Raw genomic sequence first — 17,371 nt, forward strand, 5'->3', positions numbered from 1 at the left:
TTATGACTTTCTGACAAGCAAAATTAATTGGGAAGTCAGATTCACTTAACAACTGTGTTACTGACTTAACAACTGCAGGTATTCACTTAACAACTGTGGCAAGAGAGTCGCAAAATGGAACAAAATTCACTTAACAACTGTCTTGCTTAGCAACAGAAATTTTGGGCTCAATTGCAGTCATAATTCAAGGACTAACTGTATTATTCATGTGCACTACACACACACACAACAAATGAAGGACTAGCCACAAGCTTTCTATGGAACCCAATGCATATTCTTTTTCCACCTATTTGTTGAGTCCTTCTTTGAGGGAGATGGGCAGTATGGAAATATGAAAATAAATAAAATGATATTTTTATAAATTTAAATTTAACAGCAAGTAACAAATATAAGGGCTGCTGTTGTAAGTTGTTCAACAAGTATTTATTTTATCTCAGTGCTTTTCTCAAAGTTTGTACTTATTGTAGTTTGTTAACTCCTTGCTTAATTACAGTAATAGAAAAATGGCATACTGTGGTATATGAGAAATTGGCAAAATCTATGAATCTTTATATGAACTTCTTAGATTTAGATTTAAGATTATAGTAACTTTGGCTACAATGAAGTATTTTATATCCAAAAGCTTCAGTTAGGTTCATGTATGAGGCTGTCAATATTCAACAATTTGATCTCAATCCAAAATATCAAATTTTAAAGAAAAAATAATACCACTCTAAATGCCAGAGGAAGTATACTTCACTTTCTTTAGCCAAAACAAGCATCATTTTTTGTTTCTTTTGTTCCCAACTTGAGAGGTTTGGAGGAGGAAATTGTGCATTGTTACAGATGTCACACCGTAAACTTTTTATACATGTTTAAATGCGCACTAAAGAATCCAGAATTCACTATACTTTGCCTAACTCCTCAGTAGTTCCTGACGTAATGTTTATTAGTGGAGCATCTAGGAATTGCCATTCCTAATGATTAAAAATGATATTTTGATTCTAAAAAACTAGTTCAGCTGGATTTTTTTAGACATAAAAATAATTTTAAACAATATTTCTCTCACTTTTTTCTCACATATCGATGCATATATGAGAAATTATTTTGGTTCCTCAGATATAAATTCTCCCTAGAATATTTTCTGAAAACAAACAAATATAATAGCAACAAAGTAAAAAAATATTTGCTTAATGGTCTGTGGGCCACCTCTAGATCATAGATGTTTTTCTTTTTTTTAATACAAGATATCCATTCAGGGTTGTTGTTGTTTGTTTAATGTGTTTTTGGTTCCTACTTATGATTCTTGGCTTTTTAGACAGAAATAACTACATTTTAGCAAATAACTTGACATGTCTTCTCTGAAAAACTGCAAAGGTATGTTGCAATAGCTTAACTGATGAAATCCTAAGCAAAGTAATAAACAAATTAATAAACAGACAGTATTGTACACTGAATTTTAATGTCATTTTTTTCTGAAAAGAAAATGTTAAGGAATATACCAAATCAGCAGTGTTATTACATTCACAGCAGGCAAGTAGTAGCTTTGTCTCTGTGTTTTAGGCTTCACAAGTATTTATCAAAAGAAACTGATAAAATTTTGTCTCATTTGCGGAAAAAACAGCAATAGTCTGAAAGTTATTTTATGAACCTAGAAAATGTAACAAAAAGAGCTGACATTAAATGTACAATTTACCTGTATATACGTGCTATATTTGATGTCTGAAAATTGAGTCATGGCAACTGGACTTCTTTTCTTTTTCATTTGAAATGTTTTGCTGCTTATCCAAGTAACTTCTAAATAGCAAAACATGTCAAACCAAAAACAAAAGAAGTCCAGTTGTCATGACTCAACTTTCAGACAAATCTATCTGGGTACCTAAAAATCTTTAGCAGCATGCTATGCATAACATATTCAAATTTAAAATTTATATAAATTACATATATTTTATACCTTTTATATCTGTACTGTCCTGGTCTTGGGATCACAGAATGGAATTTTTTTTAAAAACATATATAACTGATTTGAGGATCAACCTTGCCAACCAAATACTTTTTAGATGTCTTCAACCATAGCAGCTATTCTTGCTGACTGCTTACAAGTGGAGATACTTCCATACATTGAAAGCGCCAGGTGGCAAAGGCTACATGGAATCTTGACATCATTAATCTTTATTCCAGCAAAGATAAACCATTTGTGGCAGAAGAGCCCTTACCACCATCAGGTATTAATGACTAAAACAGATACCAGAAAAAGAATCAGTCACCTAATGAGAAATACAGATTTGCTCTAAATGTGAAAGAAGTTGAGATGTACAGCTTTAGAACTCAGCTGAATTCTTGTTTGTTCTTTCAGTATAGATTAAGAGATCCTTTATACTAATGTGGTACAGGCCCAAAATCTGTCTTGCAATTTCTCAAAAGTTGCCTCCCACCCCCCACCCTCAAAAGAAGCTTTTTGGATGCTTGAAAACTTTTTTTTAATCTTTATTTTTTTGCATTTTTAATTATTAGGCATGAGATAGGGTGCTATTGCTGGCACTGTTTTTAATGCTGCATGTCTTTTCATCACTCTGAAGATTATCTGGCTTCAAATTTCTTCCCCCAAAACTGTAGGCAGAGAAATTGGACAGATCTTAATGTTTTCAGGGAAAGAAGACATTTTTCAACAATATTCTGCCCCTTTTAGTGATTAGTACCATAATGCCCAGTAAATGAATTGCCTCATGAAGTCTCTCCTTGGGATTAAACTGAAGAATGTGAGGAGGCTGCATACACACACACACACACACACACACACACACCTGCAATTTTTACAAATGCAAAATTATCTCTTCCAACTCAATATTCTATGAAACCTAGTTTTACTTCAACTTTAAATAAGTTATACTATGATTTCAGCAATGTATTATCTTCAGGTAATTTCATTTAGCTCCTGAATTCAAACTGGAAATGGATTCAAAATGTTTACATTCCAGAATCTCTGAAAAAATAAATAACTGGCAATGATGGAGGTTTTAAAGTTTCAGACTTTGACATTCCAGAATCAGTACCTTACTTTAACAGCATCACATTAGTTTTTATGAGTGGATTGTATGTACGCTTATGTGGGTATTCGATGTAATACTCTATATCACTACCAAAAGCAGACTTCTGATTTTTTGTGTTGAATTTAGTGCCTTTTCAAACTAATTGTGCAATCAACATCTGAAATAGCCTCACAATCAATCCTTGGCTATATCCATAGCAATAAATTCTTAAATATTACGCCTTTTGTATGAAAACTGTATTTCTTAAGCACAGCGCTCCAGGCTGTTCCATTTTACTATCTCCCAGATTCCAGTTTAAGTCATCAAAATAGTAAGGTGGTTGGTTTATTTAGCGAAATATCAGGGACATTGACTATAATTGATCCAATATCACTGAACCTTTCTGTTGCTCTTTCACAACTTAATAATTTTGTTTCCATTAAAAGAGAAAACATTAAGACATTAACTGTCAACAATGTTTTTATTCTAATGCCAGAAATTATAAGATCACTGAAGCGTCATAAGACTTTTTGTTAAAGGCTACACTTAGAAACTGAGAATCTTGAAAACCCTCTATTAAAGTGTTACTGAAAAATATATCAACTTGTTTTCAAATGGCAGCCTATCTTTCTTTTTCTAAGGTCTAAAGCCATACAGTTTTGTATCCCACTATGTGCTATAGGAATTGCTGAAACTTAATTACATTTACTGTTACAAAAAAAGAGTTTATGTACTTTTGCCTTTAGGCAAAAATGTTTATTTCATTGCCTTTACTATTCATCCTTTTCAACTCTATTGCCTTTGAACTCTTCAGCTGCACAGAGTTATCACCATGGTACAGAAACCAGGAAGTGTGCTCTGGAGATGCAGACCTCAAGTTGCAGAAAATGAAAAAAGCGAAAGATATAGGAGTCGTTATTTTGGCCACCCTTTGTGCTATTAAAATCTCATTTTCTGCCTATTAGAATGCCCTCTTACTGCTTACGCAGTGGTGATAGTCAGTGATTAGTGTGTAATTCAGTATAATTGTCTTTTCACTTTTCATTTGTGTCATTCCAAGCTTCCTTCTGTTTTTTTTAACCCCACAGAGAAAGAGCAGAAAGAAAATAAAGCTGTTAAAATTCTCACATCCCTGAAGAGATTTCCTGATTGTAATTATAGATTGCTTCCTCCTCCCAATTCTGTAACATTGCTCAAAATTCAATGGATACCTCTCCAAAACACCTGTGCTAAATCCACACTAATAGAATAAGCTGCAGAATATTTTAGCAGAAACTAATAATATCAAGCTGAAGACTTGTGCCAGAAGTAGGAAGTTTAACCAACCTTTTCTGGCACTCAATTATCAAGGCAATTTATTAACATGATCATCCAAGAAAAGCTCATGCAAATTAGGAAAACAATTATGTCCTTCAAGTCATTATAAGCTTCTTGAGAGCAGTAATGCTCTTAATTTATGTATTCATAATTCGATTATAGCTCAGCTTAATGTGGATTGCTCATCAGCTGAGGTAATGAGCAACCTACTCCTAAGGTTAAATTTAAACAGTACATATCTTTTTCATTATTTTCATTACAAAGAATCAAGACCAAAATCGATGACTCTGGAGAGTTTTGTGTTGTTTTTTTAAAGGAAGGGAAAGGAAAGAAATCAACTTTAAAAATATATATTATGGAAAAGCACCACATCAAACATGCCTGACAGCCGAATACAAGCAAGAAGGCTTTGGGATTGCATTATGAAACATTGCCTTAAACTAAATATAAGCTATGACTTTTGATTCTGTCAGTAGAAAAGGGAAGAGGGAGGAAACTAGCAAACTGAAATCATGTGGCTTATATAAAGAATACTTTATGGTTTAAATTTGGCAAATCATTGTATGATGGCCTTGGGCAACAGACAATTTAGTTTGGTATACAGCAAATCCTGTGTCTGAAAAAGCAGGACTGACCTGAGGTGAAAGGCCATTGCCAATGGCAGGGTTCATAGGATTTGAGGGTCCGGATGGAGGCACAAAGCTATCTGTATAGCTGGAAAAGCCGTGCCTTGTGGTTGGTAGGCAGTAGGCAGAGCTGCTGTCTGGATTTGAAGGGAGGCTGCTTTGGTGTACCGTGCTTGGTGGAAGAGGCTGAGGTCGGTGAACTGTACTGCTTGGGTCTGACACAGCTGCAATGAAAAGGGACACAGGTATTAATCTCCTCATTTTCCCATTCAAAAGCCAACACTAGATACTAGAAAGGTTCACCAGACCAGTTCCCAATGTTCAAAGCTATTCGGTGGCTGAGTACACATCATGTGTAAAGCTATTATGCATTATATTTGGTTTAGTTTAGCTTGTTCAAACTCAGCCAAGCTCATTCTCAGGATCACTTGGACTATAATGAAAAAGCAGGTTTTGGAGATTTGAGTCATACTTTTGTTTCTTACATGCCCTCCTTCCCCCTTGCACTTCCTTATACATGTCTTGAGTCAGGAAAACCTTAGTTTTTACAAATTGATAAGTGATGCAAGGGAAGGAGAAATAGAAAGAAGGAAACACAGAAGGAAGACCAATAACAAAAGCATTAGTAGTACATATTGTAGTTTTGAAAGAAACTTATCAAACTATTGAGATAATTAAGATAGTATAAAGAAATAAAAATCATCAAACTTTGGAAAGGAAGTCATTAATTTAGGAAACTCACAGATTGATTACTTTCATGTGGTTCCAGGTAACTTTAAAACTGCATCAGTAAACTATGAGACTGTAAGAACTCATGTTTAATGAAACTACTTGGAAATTCTAACAATGGATTCAAACCTCTGAGTTTTCTCAGCTGTAATTCAGAATTCTTTGTTTAGACAACAGAATCCATGACAACAACTGATTTTAAGTTTTCTATAATAAAGCACATGATTGTTTAATAAAGTTTCAGGACTCTTCAAATTCCAATCTGGCTTTTGTCTGCTCAAGTATTATATCCAACTCTTGTCAGAATTTATTCTTGGAGCCAGCATCAAACATAACATTTACCATTATAAAACAGTTACCTTCAATGATGGACCAGAATGGGTAATGAACCTGATCAAGCTACAATTCATAACTCTCCAAACATATGGAAATACAATAGTCTTCATTCCTAGCCACGCGCATGAGGTTCTCCAATTGTAAAGGATGAACATCTGAAACTGATTTCCAGATTTCACCTTCCATGTTAATGCTGATCCACTGAAACCAGTGTAAACATTTATGGAGCGGTAATTATAATGATTTTCAGAGATTCAGAACTTCAGAGGAATAAATAATTTGTCAAAATACAGTTCAAAATAATCTTTCAAGTCTACCTTGTGGAATAGAAGTAGGTTGATAGGAAGATTCTGATAACTGATAAGTTGGCAGAGTTGGCATGGCAGAGGGTGGGAAACCTCCTGGAATCAAGTGATTGAAAGCCATCAACTGATTGGCCCCAGCTTGCTTCCTCCATCTGGCTCGACGATTGCTAAACCAAACCTAAAAATAGTTGAAAATAGCTTAAATCATTTTGAAATGCATTCAGCATTTTTCAGACTGTATTGATATATGATTGTATTGGGTTAGATTATAACTAAAAGGATTATGAAAGTTTTTAACTAATTCAGAATTAAGGGTCACTGTACATAGCTGAATGGGTAGAGTATGGTCAACTATACCAATTATTAAAATATATCAGCTTTACCTCAAAAGTTAGTTACTATCCATAAAACGTTCTTTGTCTTCTTTGCCTTGGTTTCAAGATGTCTCAAAGTTGTTGTTGTTTTTTAAAGACAACTGAACTGTTTCCAGAAGGAGGAGGAAGAGGAGGAGGAGGAGGAGGAGGTGGTGGTGGTTTTGCTTCTCATCCAAGAAGCTTTTCAGTTCTGGCAGGATGACTGGTTGCTCATTCTGTTCATCTGTTCTTTTTCCTCAAGGAAAAAACAGTCCAGTTGCCTTCTGAAAAACCACCTTTGAGACAACTATGACCTGGATGACTGAAATCTACCTAGGCATTTGGTTTCAAGATGCTGTCTTATCCCGTATCTAAGCTGCATCTATTCTATTCTAGATATTCATCCTAATATTTTATAAAGGCAGCCATATCCTGAAGTGGACTGGTGTTAAGTTGGTTGTGGCATGTGAAAAAGCCGAATCTGTGATTGTATTCAATGTTACATACATTAAGGTTCTTTTCATGTTTGTTCTTTGAGCTGTGAAGGTTCTATTTACCTGGACATTTTACTCTAGTTGTAATTATTATTTTAATTTAACTGTCAATATTAATTATTATTTTAATTTAACTGTCAATAGTATTCAATTATTCTATTTATTTTACTATTTTCATTATCCTAATAAAAATAATTATTAAGCTTTCCTTTTCTTAAAATAAAAAGAGACATTTCCTTAGTGTGTTTAAATTGACCAATTTTAGTGTGAAGAATATAACCATATGAGTTTCCAATTCAGGACATACCTTTCTGATTTCAGGTGATGCTTTATTTTGTCGCTACTATTATTTATCCTCAACTGTGTGCTATTGCGGTAGATAACAAAATATCCAGGTTATGATTTATGACCAATTTCTTGAGACCATGTTTTGTTACAGTCGCAGTAGTGCCTCAAGATATTTCTAGTTCTGATATAAAAGACAAGATTGTGTATTGCTATTATTCCACTTATGGACTAGAAATTGAATCTTACTGATACAGGACAGCATACTATTTGCCACTCTCTTCTCACTACCTTCTTTTTCATCAACCAATCATTTCATTATGGCTAATGATAGGCATGACATGCATATTCTGCACAACAAAGGAAGTGCTGCTGTGTTTCCTTCCAAGTATATGAAAATGAGCCACCAGTGAACACAAGCCCTGAAACACATTTCTTTCCATTCATTCCCCTGCCCCATCTTTCAGCATTCAAAGGCATGCCCTCCAGTTAAAAATTGTTCTGAAAAGTTAATTGGACCAGTATGAAGGTGGGAGATCCACTGCAAATGAGAATAAGCATAACAACAGCATAACAACATTGGAAAGAGACAAACTTTTCTCTGCTATACATCCTTGCCCATGTCTAAACCATGATTCCCTATATCTTCCAATCATTTATAGATATTTATTCTCGTACAATTTTCTAAAAGGGCATTGTCAATCAAAAGCATGACAAGTGGGATAATATGAGAATAAGAACATCATAGTGAGAGGGCACCAGGCTGGGGAAGACACACACACACACACACACACACACACAGAGTCATGGGATTGTCTTGGCAACATAATCACAAAGGAGATGATGGGACACTTGCCATATGTGTGTATTACTGTATGTTTATGTCTGTGTGTATTTTTGTGCTATCTTTGTGATACTATTGCAGTGGCAAACTTCCTATTTTGTTTTTCCTATCACCCAAAATTCAATCATTCTCTCTTTTCCTTTTTTTTTTGTCCACATCCTTCCATCAATTTAATTTCTATTACTTCCAATCTTTTGCTTCCCCCCTCCCACCCACCCCTGTCTTTTCTTTCATGGCCACTGAATCAGCCTAAAATTAAATAAATACTTCAGATATACAGCATTACAACAAAGAGGGCAATACATTTTCTGGCTTAAATTAGATGTGTCTCTATCAATGCACTAGTCTTTTGATTTGGTACGTATTTGGCATTCATCCTTGTAAAGCTCAGGCTCCATTTAGAGGAAACTATCCTCTATTGTCTTGATAAATTCTCTTTTCAAACATTTTGCCTATTTGAATGAGAGATCTTGTTCCCTTAAAAGCACATTGGTAATTTTCTGTTTAGGATAAGTCAGTTGAAATGTCACGGCCAATTTCACGAAGTTAAGCCTGGGGGAAGAACCACAGATTTGAAAGGATACCCGGCCAGCATCAATGGAATAAGATCTTGCCTTGTCCAGTTATAAACTACTTCAGAGAAAAATGATAACAAAGGGGGGAAATGTAAATATTGGGAAATTGAGCTGGAAATCATCTGCAAGGTCATCTAGTCTGTTCCATTCCAAAGCTGAATATATTGGACTGATACATCCAAACTTATTGAAATTCCTGTTCTAATTTTCACAGGGAATTTTGCTACAGCGATTCAGTTTTTTTAAAAAAACATTTATCTGACCATGCTGGCTGTGGAATTCTGGGAGTTGAAGTCCACACCTCTTAAAGTTGCTGAGGTTGAAAACACTGTCCTAAACTATAAATAAGACATTGCTTGATTGTGTTCACGCGCCTTCATTATGTGAAATATATTTAAGATAGGAAGCTTGGATTTCTGTGTGTGGCTAGAACTTAAATACCCAAGGAACAAAGCACCAACTGATTGAAGATAACATAGTTTTGATATGAGAAATTTTGCATAGAGAAATTCAGAATGCTTTCTGGCACAGTGATGAATTATAACAAGAATTAAATGGTCATCACTAAATGTTAATCCTGGAAATGTTATGCCAAAATCAAAAAACATTTTGCACCATAAACTCTCAAAATACTTCTCTGTAAATTTCACTGCAGCTCTCCCAGAGTCATGTGATCGCGGTTTGCAATCTTTCTAGGGGGGTTCCAACAAGCAATATCAAAGCAGGAACCTAGATGTGCTTAATAGCTATGTGGTTCACTTAATGACTGCAGCAAAAGCAGTCATAAAATTATGCACAAAGTATCTACAATGCCTTAGCAACAGAAGTTCCAATCCAAATTGTAATAATAAGTTCACAACTACTGTATGGGTCACCTGCTGTTTTGTATTTGATATTTGACAGCCAATCATTAAAGTTTTAAAAGGAGTAATATTTGCAGAGAATATTTGTCACACTGGCCATCTCAAAGAGCTATCCCAATAATCTTGCTGCAGCAATTTAAACTGCTATAGTTTTTGGATGGGCAAGAGATTGGTTGTTGTTGTTGTTTTTTTTGTTTACATTTATACCCCGCTCTTCTCCGAAGACTCAGGGCGGCTTACAATGTATAAGGCAATAGTCTCATTCTATTTGTATATTTTTTTACAAAGTCAACTTATTGCCCTCCCAACAATCTGGGTCCTCATTTTACCTACCTTATAAAGGGTGGAAGGCTGAGTCAACCTTGGGCCGGGCTCGAACCTGCAGTAATTGCAGGCTCTGTGTTCTAATAACAGGCTTCTCTACTGCCTGAGCTATCCCGGCCCCTTTGAAGTGCATCTTATACTTTATTCCAGAAAAATCCTTGCTCAACAGCATTAGGCTTCATTTATTTATTTATTCAGCAATTTGCTTTATCCAGGATTTTTATTGTTTTTTTAAACAATTCCAAGTATCATAACAATCAAATTAATATGTCTATCATTATAACTTTATGTACATATTTTCTTACCTGCCTCTTTCTTAGCTTATTCCCTTGGTTTATGTATTTGTCACCATTTAATGTAAACCTTTCTGTAAAACTGAGATATATTTTGAACCACTGTTTACTAGCAGATAATTTTGTTCTGACTACAATTTAAGAATTTCTTTAAGTATAAATTGAAGCATTTATATGACTACCAAAGCACCAAGATTCAAGCAGAAATATGTTCTTTGAGCACACAGAGAGTTATTGGAGATATGGTGGTTGGGAAGTCAGGAGTTCCCTAGAGTTTTCTATTTCAATGGTGCAAGGTACAGACAAGTGGCACTTAAATTCCCAGGTCTTCTTTTAATTCCCAAAAGTTCACCCCCTCTGATACTTTAATCATTGATTGATTGTGGTTGTTTCCCCCTTTCTTTGTGCTGTTTTAAGGGAAAAGTCCATATGTTCTACACAGTAGAAAATTTGCCAGACTGGAGATCACAGGAGTGAGGGTGAGACACAAGTGTCTCAAGGGAACCAAAAAAACCATAAGGAATGTAAAATGTCACAGGGTTAAAGCCACATTAAGACAGCTGTTATGTTAATGAGACCTCTGCTCTTCTTCTAGCTGTGAGTCACTGCATTAGAAAAATATGAATGTTGATGGTCCTCTTTAAAGCAGACATCCCAGAACTGAATAGGCAAATATTTAAAGAAGTCCAAATTTGCAGGGGGTTTTTTAGTAGTTAATTTTTAGCCATAGTCAATTTAATTTTCAGTTTCAAACATGCCAATATATTTAATGATCTGTTTTTATGTATTTATCTTTCATACTTTTTGCTTTAAATGATAAAAAATAAAATCCGCCCAATGTGTTTCAAAATATAAATCACACTGATTTTCTTACTCTGATCAGTTACCTAAATAAATAATTCATCAAATGTGGGGTCCTTGAAAGAGCTCCTTATGGCACTATCAAATGTTCTGATAATTCCTCAAAATAAATCATGGTCTTGAAACATAACTTATCTCATCATTCTTCACTAAGAAGAAAAAAATCTTTATAAAAGACACATTTGTTCCCCCCACACAACTAATAAAAGAAGGCTGTTTGGAACTCTTGGGATAATATTCATTCACCTGAACCCGAGCCTCCGTGAGTTTAGCTCTTTGTGCAAGTTCCTCTCTGGTGTAAATGTCAGGATAATGAGTCCTCTCAAAAGCTCTCTCCAGCTCTTCTAATTGTTCTGCTGTGAAAGTGGTTCTGCTTCGCCGTTGCTTTCTCTTCAGTGGCAAATCTGGCTCAGAATCAATGTCAGAACCTTCATCTGATTGTTGTGCTGAAGCTAGAAAGCAAGCAAACAAGCAATGGAGCAATTAAAATTGGATTGGAAGAGCAGGAGAAAAATGACCAGAACTAGCACTAAGCCAATTGTGTTTTATTCTAATAACAGTAGTCCAATTTTAAACAATAAACAGTCTTGGGATATTAGAGGATGCTACAACATATTTCCTTCAAATGACTGAATAATTCTTTATAGAAACTTCAGGAAATATAGTCATTTTTCTTCCTATGCTTAGTGGACTAGGGTTGTCTTTCCAGCCATCTAATGCCACTTAGTTCCTCAGTGCACTGTTCATGGTTTCACCATATCTTGCTAAAAATTGGCTAGTTTGACACAATGCATTAAAGCATTAATTATAACCTACAAATCATAATGTTTAGTTCTAAGCAAAATACATTAGAGTTTAGCATGTTGAATAAACTTGGCCAATGTCTTCAAGTCTTTGCTTCTATAGAACATTTATATACACATCTATACACATTTCTGTCTTACTGGATTCTAAAAACTGAAAGCTCAAAATAGGAATGAAAAATTAAAATTAATTCATCCCAAACAAACTTCTATAGTTAGTATATTTGCATAAAATGCCTGCCTTAAAACAATATAAAAATACAAGAATATAATAAATGATTTTCAGATTAATTAATTTACAACTTCTATTTTGTGGCAACTAATAACTTCTATAAAAAGCTGAATCCACTCAGCAACCCTTCTAGTACTGATGCCCTCAAAACTCCCGCTATTGCTAAAATACAAATTTTAGATACATTTTAATCGAAGTTGTAATTTCTTTCCATTCTCAAATCTTTATTGTTGTTGTGTTTATTGACCAATCATCTAGGTCAGTGTTTCCCAACTTGTGGCAGGCCTGAAGAAGATCCAACAAAAAAGATGGCTTCCAGGCCTGACTTCAAGATATGTTGACTTCAGCTGGCAAATTCTAGAGCTGAAGTCCACACTACTTAAAGTTACCAAAGTTTTATGTAAGGGAGCCATTCCTGCATGACTTTGCTTGCAGTACTATTCTAGGATATTCTTGCTAGCACTTTGGACTTTAATTTTAGCAAGTGCATTTCTGGGTTGGGATAATTCCCTGACTAACTTGATGCAGAAGTTAATAGCACACTTAACAACATCAGACATGATTATGAAGCAAAGCGGAAATTACAAGATAAGCTGTACATGTGTTTGACTACTACTAGCACAACAATAGAGAAATACATTGTTTTTCTTATCTGTAGCTGATGAAAATGCGCTGACAGTATTTGCTTGGAATCAAAAATCTGTGATATCCAGTAGCACATTTGAGGTGCTGTCACCAGACAAGAACCTTTTAAAATTTAAATAGAGGGATTCAGCATAGGCTTCTTTAATTGGAAGTCAATATAATTTATAAAAATAAATGTGAGCTGAGAAAATGAGATTGTGACTGTTCTGGTTTCTCATCTGTTTGCTGGTGACTTTGATTCTATGCATAACTAAGTCTGCCTTCCTGGTGATTAGGGAGTGTTGGTGCCTGTTGAAGAATAGATGGACATGTAATAGGAGATATGTCACATGCAAACTAGATAAAGAAAAGTACAATCTCTGGTCAAAGTTACAGTTGTTCTGCCAGATGGAAAGTTTCTGATAAATCTATTGATCTGCCTTTTTACACGCTGATTTTGCTCCTGAATGCAAGTTCATCATAGTATTAGTAAATCTTTGTTGCCAAAGGTTAATTATCAGTAGTCCAATCTGGTTTGTAGCAGGAGGGAAGGGGTAGGAAATTTCTTGTCTCCTACCATGTTCACTGGTATTTAATAATAATAATAATAATAATAATTTAATTTTTATACCGCCCTTCTCCCGAAGGACTCAGATTTAGGCTGTAGATGGGATGACGATAATATTACAACTCCTTTTTGCTTTATACATTATTGCATAATAATCTAATATGTATGTATTTTATGTTGGGCTCATGGATCAACTTGGATATGTTGATCCAAGTTGATTTTATTACAAGGGTGTCAAACCTGGGTCGTCACATGACTTATCATGACTTTTTTCCCCTTCACTAAACCGGGCATGGGCATGGCCAGTACGTGATGCATCCGGTCCGCGGGCCCTGAGTTTGACAGCTTTGCCCTATTATATGCCATATGAAAGGTTTTTGGCCAATTGAATAAGTTTTTTAAGAGGTGTTCTTAATATTATATGTATTGTTTCTCTTTGTATTTTATTCTGGCTGTGCACTGCCCTGAGTCCTTCGGGAGAAGAGCGGTATACAAATTAAATTATTATTATTATTATTATTATTATTATTATTATTATTATTATTATTATTATTATTATTATTATTATATGCACTGTTTATCCTTTTTACCAAGCATTTTCTCTGCCTGACTTGGCAAAGGTGGCCCAGGGGTTATTGTTGAATATATCTGTCTTAAGGATCATTATCCATATCCTGACCAACATTCTGGAGCAACCTAAGGGTTGATAGTCACTATGACAAATACATAAGGCCCCAATTCTGCTTGTCTTTAGGAAAACCATTAAGACTAACTTTTTTTCCCCTCAAGCATTTAAGTTCAGGTTCCCATTTTGGTTGTTTTTATTATTGCATTTGGTTGCCATTTTATATGTTATGTTACTTGAGGAACTGCTTGTCCTGGTAGAAGAGATTGTGTAGAAAAGGCATGTCAGTTCCATCTGCTACGGAATGCCAGCTGGCAGAACCCAGGAAAAGAGTCTTTTCTGTTGGAACATCATCTCCCAAGAGATCAGATTGGTCTTAACCCTTTCCTAATTTTTTGTTAGGCTTTAAAAATTTGGTTTTGCCATCTGCTTGGGATAGAACCTGTTACTATTTTGATAGTTGCTGGTCTTTGGCATACACTGCCTATATATTGTGTTATTATATAGATGTTTTTATTTTCTGTTCGTATGTGTCTTGCTGTTTTTTTATTATTTGTATTTATTTTTTATTTATTTATTTATTTAATTAGATTTTTATACCGCCCTTCTCCCAAGGGACTCAGGGCAGTTTACAGCCAGATAAAACAAACAACAAGATAAATACAAGATAAAATACTATTTTAAAAACTTATTCAATTTGGCTCTAATTAAGATAAATTTAGAACAATAAAACCCATTAAAAATTAAAACTATATAAAATCTAAAATCCTATGCCAGTCCTGCACGAATGAACAAATATGTTTTCAGCTCGCAGCGAAAGGTTTGAAGGTCAGGAAGTTGGCGAAGTCCTGTGGGAAGTTCATTCCAGAGGGTAGGAGCCCCCACAGAGAAGGCCCTTCCCCTGGGAGCCGCCAACCGGCATTGCTTGGCAGATGGCACCCTGAGGAGTCCCTCTCTGTGAGAGCGCACGGGTCGGTGGGAGAGCACATGGGTCGGTGGGATTTGTGGGATTTGTTGGTGTTGGTTGTTGATTTGTCGGTGGGATTTGTTGTTGTATTGTTCACTTTGGGGGGGGAGGCTGTTTAGTTGCTGTGAGCCATATGGTTCACAGTAACTAAGTAAGCAGACTCCCAAAATGCCAACAATACAACAACAAATACAAAACAATACAAAACAACACAGAGAGTTATATAAATTGCAATAATAAATAAGTATTGGGGCTTTTAAAATTATTATTAGATTTTTGCTTTCCTTTGTTTATTCTTTGTTCTTGTTGTTTTTTGTTGGCCACCAAATTGTTGAAGTTGGGTGAGCTTACAAATTTAGTAAATGTAAATAAATAATAAATATAATTAGCTGAAAAAAGGATTCAACAATATCCTATTCTCTAATAAATTGAAAGACAGCTGTAATGCAAATACCGAACAAATTCAATCAAGTATATTGAAATCCTTTTAAAAGCATACTCCACAGTGTAATATAGGAAAAGAATCTCTGTTTTTCTAGTATTATATCCCCTTAGCACCTGTAAGTAAAATTATCTGAGCTAAAAAAGGTTTAGCCATCTCTTTGCTTTCTTTAAATTGGAACAATTTTGGAATTACCAGAGTACTACTTTGTTTTTTAAAAAAAAAAACAATATACATGAACTGAGCCACTGCATGTATTTATTTAAGTTTGGTAATTAACTAGAAATATAAACAAGAATTAAACATTTAAAACCAATTGAACATGGAGATAAGAATTGTAAAGCAGGCATTCTATCACCCTAGCTAAGCCTTAAGGCCACAGGCATGTGTGCTAGACCATCTTCAACATGATAGGATTTCAGTGTATCTAAATATTTGGTTTCCCATGCACATACCTGCATGAAACAGTGAGCTACAGGATTTTCCAACAGCTACCATTGATGGACTTTATCTTAGCATCAATCAAACGTCTGTGAATGAGTTTTGTTTTTTGTTTTTTTTATTGAAAGAGTTTTAAAAAACAAAAATATTTTTCCCCCTTTTTTCCCCCTCCCTCCCAAAAAAAAAACAAAAAAAAAACCCCTTCCCCCCTCCCCCCCCCGGCTTCCCGGGTCAATCACAAGGTATTGTTATACATAAACCAAGCATAGAATAAAATTTTCCCTTCCAATCCAAATAACCACATCCAAAGCTTTTCATCTCCCAACCCCCTCCCCATTACATAAAATAACTTTCTAATTATTCAAAGGCAATCTGATATTTCTTAATCTGATATCTGTTTTGTAGATAATCAATCCATTTTTTCCATTCAATTAAATATCTTTCCTGCGTATTGTCTTTTAAAAACGCTGAGATTTTAGCCATCTCAGCCAAATTAATAACTTTCAATATCCATTCTTCTATTGTAGGTATCTCTTCTTTCTTCCAGTATTGTCCAATCAACAGTCTTGCTGCTGTTATTAAATTCAGAATCAATTTAGTCTCAATCCCTGTACAATCCGTTATAATTCCCAAAAGGAAAAATTGTGGCAGGAACTTTATCTTCTTCTTCAGTACATTTTGAATAATCCACCAAATTCTTATCCAAAAGACCTTAATTTTCTTGCAAGTCCACCAAATATGAAAATATGTAGCATCATCACAATCACACCTCCAACATTTCGCTTGGATATTAGGATACATACATGATAATTTTTTGGGATCTAAGTGCCATCTATAAAACATCTTATATGAGTTTTAATGGTATGCTTCAATTAAGCTTAATGAATCTTAAAAGTTATCATATAAGGGTAATTTTGAATACATTCTTTGTTTGTTTACATTTTGTTTGTTTACATTTTACATTTTCCATCTAGACAAATTCTTTTCCCCCCTCCATCCGCTCCACTGATCTTAGGATCCAAACTATCTCACTGTTCTCAGCTCCCCAAAGCTTACTTCCTTTATCTATTTAACCAATTTGGAGTCCATCTAAGGCTTTGCTGGGTGAGGAATTCTGGGAGTTGAAGTCCACAAGTCTTAAAGTTGCCAAGTTTGGACACCCCTGATCTAAGGACTCTGCGCAGGTCACAATTTAAAAAATAAGACAAATATCACAAAAGAAAAAATATTCATGATCAACCTGAAGATAGACATATCAACAAAAAGCCACCTCACAGAGGCTCAGCCATCACCCTGACCCAAGGCCTTTGAGAATAGAAAAGTCTTCACATTCAGGTCCTTAACATCATCAAGGTAAGAGCCATCTGGGTACAAAGCTGGATTGCCGCTTCTTTATTTAGAAATAAGAGGAGAAACCCATAAGCTATAAAAGAACAGCCATGAAGTTTGTTTGTTT

General features: G+C 34.9%; 1 protein-coding gene across 6 annotated transcripts in view; it reads right to left on the minus strand.

Annotated features, from left to right (window-relative positions):
• The window catches only part of PAX3 (paired box 3), a 94,511-nt gene that overhangs the window by 12,386 nt on the left and 64,754 nt on the right, over window positions 1–17,371 (minus strand). For 3 of the 6 annotated variants that reach the window (XM_058188837.1, XM_058188836.1, XM_058188835.1), the window contains 3 exons: window positions 11,460–11,665; window positions 6,334–6,499; window positions 4,961–5,175 (listed from right to left, as the gene is read on the minus strand). In XM_058188837.1, coding sequence (XP_058044820.1) covers window positions 4,961–5,175; window positions 6,334–6,499; window positions 11,460–11,665 — 587 coding nt within the window. Of the gene's footprint in view, window positions 1–4,960; window positions 5,176–6,333; window positions 6,500–7,475; window positions 7,638–8,525; window positions 8,931–11,459; window positions 11,666–17,371 lie in introns of those variants that run through there. The other 3 variants (XM_058188838.1, XR_009155790.1, XM_058188839.1) reach the window with 3 other exon arrangements.

This window comes from Ahaetulla prasina, chromosome 6, assembly GCF_028640845.1.
Source record: "Ahaetulla prasina isolate Xishuangbanna chromosome 6, ASM2864084v1, whole genome shotgun sequence".
NCBI lineage: Eukaryota > Metazoa > Chordata > Lepidosauria > Squamata > Colubridae > Ahaetulla > Ahaetulla prasina.